The 10279-nt window shown below is 41.2% G+C and overlaps 1 protein-coding gene across 1 annotated transcript; it reads left to right on the top strand.

The window, feature by feature from the left end:
- The first annotated feature begins 823 nt into the window (after nucleotides 1-823).
- On the top strand, nucleotides 824-1940 carry LOC102253048 (fatty acid-binding protein, heart). Its single transcript, XM_014534021.1, has one exon. It carries the CDS (start codon nucleotides 882-884, stop codon nucleotides 1281-1283), a length of 402 nt encoding a protein of 133 aa, XP_014389507.1. The 5' UTR covers nucleotides 824-881; the 3' UTR covers nucleotides 1284-1940.
- The last annotated feature ends 8339 nt before the right edge of the window (nucleotides 1941-10279 follow it).

Raw genomic sequence — 10279 nt, 5'->3', positions numbered from 1 at the left:
TTAGAGCCCTGTTCTCTGATGGACAATGCCTGACACTTCTATTTCTACTTCAGAGGAGCAGGGGCCTGCTTTATCAGGCCCTAATAACAAACATAGCTGGGTATCAATGAGTGATTAAACCAGCATTTTCCAAGTCATGTTTCATAAAACCCTACTAATATCCTACAACCAAATTAATTTGGGGAACATTGCATACTCTAGCCCTTCTGGGAAAGTCACCATTTTGTTGTAACACATTAAGGACCCTGTGAAGTCCTTTAATAAAGATACTTAATTTTTTATACCAAGCATATTCAAACTTAATTAACCATGAGTTATCTTCCTCACCAATGGAATTATCTTTTCACATATCTTAACATCCTGGAGGCCACTAATGAGGAAACATGAATTTAACACTTTCTAGTGCCATCTTGCAATACTGCTACTTTTCCCTATAAATGGCCCTTCTCACCTTCCTAGATGACTATTTCCCGCCATCATCTCTCTCCCCAAACCTCCAAAGACCCTTACACTCTCCTTACTCTGTACTGGTGACTTGATTCTTACTTCACTCACTGAGAAAACTTTTATGGCACATTACTTGCACCTGTGCCTTATACGCTGTCTTCTCTCCTGTTACAGGGACTCAGTTGTCCACACTGATGTGAGGCCAACACGGCAACTGGCACAGTGAAGCCCATCCCTTTTAGCTACTTGAGAACTTTGTTCCTCAAATGATGCTATTTCTCTCCTGTGTCGTTAATTGTTCACTATCTACCAGATTATTTCCTAACATAAAAACCTTATACTATCTTTTATACTAAAAACAGAACAAAACGGTCCTGGAGTCCTTCCACGCCTGCTTTGTCCTTTCTTCGCTAACAGCCTAGCCCAGCCTCACCATGGTGGACGCCTTCGCAGGCACCTGGAAGCTGGTGGACAGCAGCAACTTCGATGACTACATGAGGTCCATCGGTGTGGATTTTGCTACCAGGCAGGTGGCCAGTGTGATCAAGCCTATCACAATCATCGAAATAAATGGGGACACGATCACCCTGAAAACACAAAGCACCTTCAAGAGCACAGAGATCAACTTCAAGCTGGGGGTGGAGTTTGACGAGACAACGGCAGATGACAGGAATGTCAAGTCCACCGTGACGCTGGATGGAGGCAAACTTGTCCATGTGCAGAAATGGAACGGGCAAGAAACAAAACTTGTGCGGGAGCTCGTGGATGGCAAACTCATCCTGACGCTCACCCACGGCAATGTAGAGTGTACGCGCACGTACAAGAAGGAGGCATGACCAGCCCTCTGCTTCACTGACAGCTCCGCTGCCAACTGGCTACCCCTGGACTCAGCACCAGATTGCCTCGTCTTTTCCTCTGGCGTTTTGTATAAATCCACCTTGGGGGGGGGGAAATTCTTCTGGGGTCAGGCGCACCATCCTGGATACAGTTCCAGTTCCCATTGTGTTTGTCTGTCTTAACTGCATCCAAAGAGTGCTCTGAGGTCAATAAAGCAGAGCCAAGGCCACCCAGTTGCCTTCTTGCCTTTGGTGACATGACTCCATGAGTCTGTTTCCCTGTGTCTGAAAGTGGGCAGAAACGCCTGCCTGAAGGTCACTCAGGAAGAAGCACTGGATGACACTGAAATGGATAGTCTCTGGGGCGGGGGTAGCTGACCACCTTACACATACAATAATAGAACAGCTGTACCTACACCTTGCCTTTACTCCCTCCCCATGGCCAAATGAGCTAGTCCAACCTGGACTAACCAGTGGCAGGGCTTCCCCAAGCTTGGCTACTGGACTATCACCTTGGGCCACCGGCACTGAATGCCCTTGGGTCTGGACAGTTGCCTTTCTCTGCAATGCTGTGGTCTCTCTTTTTCCAGAATGTAGGCTCAGGACAATGGATCCAGGCTTGTGCCATTTTGGTGGGAAAAAATGCCCACTGGCCAAGATGACTGCTGAGCTCCCACCAATGCCCAGACCATTACTCCCAGCTGTAAATTCTCACTGGTTCTCCAATCAGCTCAGAGGGAAGAGGTCATCTGATTACAAAAGGGAGGGCTTATTAGTGATAAGAAGGCTGTGACCTGCTAGTACATCTGGCTCTGAACCTCAGCAGACCTTTCTCCACAGTCTAAAGTTACATATTAAATGTTTTTCTGTCAACTTGTAGACTCGGTGACTTCTCCATCTGTAAGTTACCTGGGAAGAAGTATAATAGCAATAAGAACTTTCAGTAAGTTTAAAACCAAACACACTTCAATTTAGTGCCAGGCATTTAAGCAGGAACCTGAAGTGGAATCCATTGACTCGTAGTATTAAACACAAAGTAAAGCAATGATCTTAGCTTGAAAAATAAATAAATAAATAAATAAATAAATAAATAAATAAATAAATAAATAAAATAAAATAAAAACAGAACAAAACAAACTAAAAACCAAAAACTCCTCTCCTGACGCTGACATTTCCTTTTAGCCAGCCTCGATTTTCCCTACTCTGGTTTATAGCAAACTCCTTGAAGGCGTTCTCTGTACTCTCTCCTTTATCTCCTTTCATTCTTTCTACAACCCACTCCAGTCAGGATTTGGCCTCAGAAACTGTTCCTATTTGGTAACACAATCCCCACATTGACAAATCAAATGGTCACTCCTCAGTCCACATTTACGCGTACTGGGCATTTGACCCAGTTGACCGTTCCCTCCTTCTTGAAATACTTTTTTTTCTCATAATGAGCCCAAAGGATCTAGACACTTTATATTCCTGGCCCAGAAGGCAGTATGAATTTCTTGTTTACACCAGCTCCCCTTGTTCCCCAAGTCCCACGGGGGTGTTGCAAAGGCAAGTCCAAGTGGATGGTGTTCACATAACAGTCTGGTTGATGTCCCAGCCTTGAAACTAAGTTTCCAAAACCTCAATCTTGAAAAGTGGTTACCAGCAAAACTGCTCCACCTTTGCCCAGCAGGTAGAAATGGTCTTTGTTGTCCTGGTCATACACAGATTCGCTCTTTGCCCCAGAGGGAGACACTATCTCTAGTTTCCAAGGCTGTTTGCTCTACAAATATCCTTAAAAGAAGTTTCAAACAAAATAATTGCAAGACTTGTAGAAATGTCATGGAGAATGGTTTCCCAATCAATACTTCTGCCTGGAATTCTCCTCTCCCAGATATTTACATGGCTTTCTTCCTTATTTCACCCAGAGCTCTGTTCAAATGTCACCTAATTAGAGAGACTCTCCCTGACCACCTTATCTCTTTCCCTACCTTATTTCCTTTTTTTTTAGCACTTAACTCTATGTGATGTTGTAGTGCATATGAATTTAATTTTGTGCTGCCTATCTCTGCTATTAAAATGCCAGCTTCATTGTGTCCAGAACTTTGTTTTGTTCACTGCTGAATCCTCAGCTCCTAAAATAGTACCTGACAGAGTAAATGATCACTAAATAGTTGTTAAATAAACACATGAATAATTTTGCTCAGTAACCCTGTCCACCTCCTCATTTTTTAAAGAATGAATCATTTTGGTGCCATCCCCATGCAAGGATGTAAGATTTTAAAAATTATATTCTTTCAATATAAAAAAGTAGCTTAAACACAATGAAAACACTAATGTACACAATTTGCACAAAAGGCCGAAGAGAATAATTTGTTACTCTTTCCCTCTGTGGACGGTGAGTGATCTCTGGACTCTGGGTGGCACAAGGGAAGTGTCTACACACAAGAAAGTGTATAATACATTTTAGAATTATGTTCAAAAAAATGTGGTTAAATATTTTAGAAAGACATTAATCTCAGAAAACCTTCAGTTATCAGGAAAATTGACTAACATGAAATATAACTTTATTAACGAACTGTGCTCTATTGAATTTTCTGGTTCAGCCCATGACAAGAACACCCCAAAAATAAACAGAATGCTTTGCTCAAACCTAGCCTTGCGACTAAATAAAAAAAAATGCACGCAAAATTTATTCACATAATTTCTACCAATGTTGTCACGCATAGCAGCTATTTGTCCCACAGACAGAATCCTTAGCGGGTATCTTTTTTATTTTTATTTTTTAAATTCTATGTCCTTCTGCCTGATTTATTTTAAGACCCGGTTCCCATCCCAGTCAGATGCTTAGCCAGTTGACTTGTGTAGGTTTATCTGATTTCTCACCTGCCATTCAGCCGTCATTGAGTCCTGAGTACACATCTAAGCTGTCTTCTTTTACTTCTCAAGCTTATTAAGATATTTTTATTTTCCACTAGAGTGAGCTAGGTGTGAAGCTGATGAGCTTCCACCCACAGTGCACTAGTTCTTCAATGGATTAGGAGCTTGGGAATAGGAAGAAAACATTTCACCAGCAGCAAGCCAGGAAGCGGAGCACGGAGCCTACGCTCACATCACTGATTGAACCGTCTGTGTGCTTGGACAGCAGGCAGGTCGATTGCAGGCCAGCACTCGGGTGTGAGGCCTGGCTGTGTTGTTCTCTGGACTTTCCTCTGGGTGCTAATTGCTTTAGTGAGAGAGACGGTGCGAAGCAATTAAACAGCCCCTTTCTCCCACAGTCCTCGTTCTCAGACGCTAGGGGCTGGGCGAGGGCTCCTGCTCTCCCAGTGGGTTGCAAATTGCTCAGAGTGAATAAATACATTTGTTCACTTTTCAAACTGTGACCAGCCACCTGGTCTCTTGTGTTGCTCTCAGAGCAGAGAAGGCAGATGACGGGCTCCTCATTGCTGAACTCCAGCCTATAAAAATGCTTCACCGAGCTCTGAGCTATTTTTGCAAGGACATCTGTTGCCAAAAAAGAATTTTAATTAAGCAAAAACACATCTCTGTTTTGTCCGCGGCAAGGAGGCTTGTGAAAGCTTTCTTGTCTCAGATGCATGCTAAATCTGGAGAAATGGAAGCCTGAAGGTGTTTTGTGAGGGATATTTTGCTGCTCAATTTGAAGGACACAGCAGATATTCCATGGGAAGCAAAGCATTGGAAGTGCATGTTTGTGCTTTTTGAAATAAGGCCCAGCAGGCATTAATAATTAATCGTACGTAATATAATCTGACATGTTACCCCACGGTTTGATAAAGTCGAAAGCTATTTCCACAAGGCAACTTGCCAGTTCTTTTGCTCTCATCCAATCTCCTTTCCAGGTGATATTCATCATTTTAACATCAAGCTTCCAGAACATCACATTAACACATAAATTAGAGGACCTGACGCTGCGCTGGCTGTTATAACTAGTCTAGATAATATTGTCCAATCAGAAAGGGGAAAAAAGAAAAATTATAAACGACATCAGAAAGCAGGTTGTAGACATTAATACTGCATAAATTGTTTAAGATCAGGTTGGAGAGGGGAGAAGGCGGCTTTTCTCTAGTTTTTGTAAATGCAAGTATATTGGGTATTTTTTTTCCCTCCTCAAACACTGACATAATGCCAGATACAAATCCTTCAAATAGGAAACTGATTCTGTAACCATATACCCTTCAAATCTCTTAAGTGCCTTTAGGGGCACCCCCTTTGGCAGCACAAGCACATGAGACAGGCTGATTATAAGAGGGGCACTTTCATGTAGCAGGTACCATGGGGGATTGGTGGCTGGTGTCGGGGGATGAATTCCCCGATAATATGAAGATTGTTTCTGGCCACTTCCATTATTGTCAGGGTCACTCATTTGCCCTCTCAGAGGGTGGACAGATAGGAAAGATCATCTAGGTTGAGGCAGCAATGAGTTCATATTTCAACACAATAGAATCTTTGCAGATAGGAATCCAGCGTTCACATTAAGGACTGGAATACAGAATCCTGTGTTGTACATCAAACTTGGAATGTGTCTCTCTATTCTGGAAACTTTCTGACAATTCAATACTCACTTTTGGAGATTTACCGTCCTTGGGGGGATGGGCTGCAAGTTCCTCATTCCTATTTCCCTAGGCACTCACCCATTTTACACAAACCTATCCTACTGGATCTGAGTGTTTATGTGTTCTATCTCAGCAATATGAAATAGCGTTTCATATTGTCTCACTTTTTTTTTTTTACTTTTTCCTTTCCAGGATGATGACTATTTTGTTTGTGATTGCTAGAATTCTCCTCCTCAGCTCTTAACAAGATTAATTTTGTTTTACCTAATCTATAATATAAATAAATAAATAAATAAATAAGTCCCAGTGCCTTCACCTAAAGAAATATTTATAGAATTAAAATGTACATCATATATATATAGCTAGAGATACATATAGAGATATATAGATATAGACATAGATATAGACATAGACAGATATAGATGATATAGATAGATATAGATATAGATATAGATATAGATACTCACTAATTCTTTCAACATTTACCAGTTTTGTGATGATTCTTTTTACGGCAGTAATAGCGGCTTACAGATTTAATTTAAAATTTGGCTTTCAACCTAATCTTTTTTTAGGCTCTGAGCTTGCCATTTCCTGGTTTTATAGGCAGGACATTTGTTGTAAGAGGAATCTAGTGAAAAGCAGGTTAAGAAGAAAAGGAAAACTTATTAGGTAAAAAAACTACCAAAACCTAGGTTAAAGGATTCAGAAACTGGTAAAGCCAAGGTCTCTATCAATGTCACTGGAGCTCATTCTTCTATATGCTTCCCTCTATGATATTTTTTTTCTCAGGGAGGGCTTTCTACATAACAGTGTTGAGCAGCTCCTGTTTCAACTTACCTTTCCAGGATTTCCTTTCCTGTGATTCTAGCAAAGGCCTAAACTCTCAGCGCCATGCTCAGAGCACAGACTGACAGGGACAGCCTAGGTTTGTGTCCTGACTTTACAACCTACAAGCTATTTGACATCTGAAAAGAAACTGACCCTTTGTGTTTTAGTTTCCTCACCTGCAAATTGAAGATAATCAGAGTTCCTACTTTGATTTAATGAACAAACTGAGCTACCAAGCAAAATAAAGACAGACTCATAGATAGAGAGCAGGCAGATAGCTCTGGAGGTGGGGGTGGGGATGGGTGGTGGAGGGACTGAGCAAAAAAAGAAAAAAGAGAGAGAACTCATGGACATGGGCAACAGTATGGTGACTCTGGGGGTGGAGTGGGATGGGTGGAGGTAGTAGAGGGGATAAAAGTGATGAAAAAAATAAATTTCTATAAAAGAGTTGCTACTTTTTAGGCTTGTTGGAAATATTAAATAAGTTTAGTATGTGTTACAAGCACATAATAAAAGCTAACAAGTATTATTATTATTATTATTATTATATGCCACTCATGAACCTTATTACTGTGGCCAGGGGATAGAATACATTGATTAGATGGATCTGGATCCTGTGTCTTCTCTAGAGCCTGGGCTGAGACCTTTTCCCACTTAAACCAATAGAGTTGACAATGAGAAGGGAGTAATTTGGGTGTCTCATAAGACAAGGCAAAGGATGCCAACAACCTTAGTAACTCATACAAACTAACGAAGTCACTCTGCAATATTGGTGTTGCTTAGAATCTAATCAAACAAAATGGTGGAGGTGAAAATGTTTTTGAAATTAAAAAATCACATTAAAAATTCAGTGTGAATGGGTCAATGACTTGTTCTTGGGGTTCAATAAAAGCACAATACTGTCCTGAATCCTAAAAGTGAACATGTTGCACATCCGGCTCCTCTTCTCATGCTTGCATCATATCACTGAGAACACAGACATTTAGGTACAGCAACGAACTGAGATGGGTTCCACAAGGACAAAGGAGTCATGTACATTAACAATGGTGAGATTGAAAATTATTAAGAAATCAGAGTAGCTAGTTGTAATCATATAAGATTTATTAAAGTAAATCATTTTCTAATGGAAAATAGAAACCACACAATAAAGCAATATTGAATACTAACCCCCCAAATAATTTTTATGCCTTTATAATAGTATACTCAAGAGATCTATTATTGAATTGAATTCAAATTAAAGGAACAATGCAACCACCTAGCCAACCATTAAAACACTTTGTTAGGCACTGTGGACTCTTGAGTCACAGATTTTAGTCATGCACTCTCTTATGAGTAATCACAGGATCATTCTAATTTTTGCAGAACTTCATAATATTTGGGATTGATGAGATACAAGATTAAGAGAAGCCTTTATATCTATTTTAATCATTAGTTATCCACCTCTCATCTTGCTTAATGTGTTTTCATATGTTACATGTGATCTGTTCTTTCATTTTATGAATACATGGTAACACATGAAGGAAAAGTTAATGTTTTACTGATTTATCATGCTTATTCATGTACTTTTGAAGGCAGACTATTCAGCTATTGATATAGTAATGTCAATTGAGATTACCTCTAGGAAATCTTGTGCTAACAACAAATGTCTATTTAAAAAAATAACTCAGCGTAAAAGTGGTAGGTCTTTGGATAGCTGGCCAATCTCAAAAGCAATCTATGTAAAGGACACAACATAGTCTTCAGTTGCATCCTGCCCTTTGCAATGTTTAGTTTCAGTTGTTATACTTTATAGGAGTTGCTTATTCCATTAAATAATTACAGAGTCTCCACCTGTACTTTATTTTATTATTATAATATAGCATCTGCTCTCTCTGTCATCCTTATAATCCTTATAGTAATAATGCAAGGTAAATAGAGGCAACAGCTATGCCACGGGGTGGTTTCTGGGATATCATCATCTGCACCCATATAAAGGGCATTAGTAAACAGACATGCTCACTAAAAAGTACATGTTCAAAATGAATACAACCTCTTGTTAAAGGACTTCGCCAAGTCAATCCAAGCAAATATCCTATATAATAACAGCATAATATGCAAATTGTCCCCTCAGGCGGTTGTTCGACCCGGAGTTTGACCAGGTGACTGGGAGTTTGACCGCTCATTATGACATGCGCTGACCACCAGGGGGTGGCACGGATCATGGTGGGCGTTGGCGATGCACTGCAACCTCTCGCTGGCTACCTGGAGGCGGGGGTGACTGGAATGGAGGTGCAGTGAGAATGCAGGATGTCCACCGAGCTCACTCTCATTCCCCCTGCTACCCTCCCCCAGGACAACAGGGCTGTGCACTAGGGAAGCCCCCACACTCAGGTGCCGGGTGCCCATGAGGAGCATGCCCCCCACCCACGTGGCCTCTTCTGGGTGAACCGGGCTTCAGCTGCCAGGACCGTAGGGGCCAGTCAGGCTCCCTGTGGGTTTGCTCAGTAGCCAGTCTGTGAGGCCAGTTGGGAGAGAGTGGGGTGCCCACCTGGCTTCTGTGTGGCACCACTGGACAGCCCAGAGGACCACACTGCTCCCTGACCTGCAGCATCCAGCTGCACTCACCACGTCTCCGAGTGGGGACTCAGGCACCGTGACTCAGACAGAAGGGTGTGTACGGGGGTCTGGGGGCCCAGGTGCTGTCCAGGGCCCAGAAGTCAGCTGGGACCTGCCCTTCCACACCAGACTCTCTTGTTTCGATCCCTGGCAAGGCCTAGGGACTGCACCCATGCTCAAATTTTGTGCACCGGGCCTCTAGTTCAATATAAGAAAATAATGTCTTAGCTATGTAGACTTGGTTTCAAGACAGATTCCCCAATCCTTGCATTCCTACCTGAAAGCTTCTCACTGCCCCTCTAAACAGAAATTGTGAAGCTACTATTGGATAGAAGCTAGTAGTATAATAATGACTTTAATACTGGAGAATCTGGGCCAGACTTATGCACACTAATAGTATGAAGAACAGAATATTTAAGGTATTACCTAGTTACATGAGTGATTAAACTATCGGTGGGATTTTGAGCCAAGTTACTGAAGGTTGTGATCTCAAAATTCAAATACAAATGATCAGACTTCCAGAATGGTGGAATGAATACCCATGAAAATTCACTTCTACATAAAAGCAAAAAGAACATTGCAAACATTCTCAAAATCAACTCTGGAGATTAACCAAAGTTTTGAAACAATCTGCAGAGAGTTTATTAAAGAAACCTGGCTGAATCTTGGTAAAAAGAGTAACCTTTCTGGAATTTTAATATGCCCTATTCTGATCTCTCTCTCCCTAGTTTCACAGTAATCTTGAAAGCCAACAGCCTTTGAATAAACTATAGTTATGAAAACAGCAACCCAACAGCCACAGGAGAATACAGAATAACTTCAGAATCCCCCAAAGCCTCATTCCCAAAATTTTTTAAAAATGTAACATTTCTTGCAGTTTCTTGGAAATTACCACTTCCTGGGATTGTCTATATTTTAACTACTTCAGGGTTTACTCAGTGAAAACAGCCTCTTTTCTTCCCTTTTCTTTTCTTTTCTTTTCTTTCCTTTCCTTTCCTTTTCTTTTCTTTTCTTTTCTTTTCT

The sequence above is a fragment of the Myotis brandtii genome, unplaced genomic scaffold, assembly GCF_000412655.1.
Source record: "Myotis brandtii unplaced genomic scaffold, ASM41265v1 scaffold125, whole genome shotgun sequence".
NCBI lineage: Eukaryota > Metazoa > Chordata > Mammalia > Chiroptera > Vespertilionidae > Myotis > Myotis brandtii.
The sequence above is the reverse complement of the archived record's forward strand: the minus strand, read 5'-3'. Positions and strand labels throughout refer to the sequence as shown.

Bases quoted from the DNA above. Each gene is read 5' to 3' on its own strand.
- LOC102253048 (XM_014534021.1), top strand. From the start codon at position 882: ATGGTGGACGCCTTCGCAGGCACCTGGAAGCTGGTGGACAGCAGCAAC.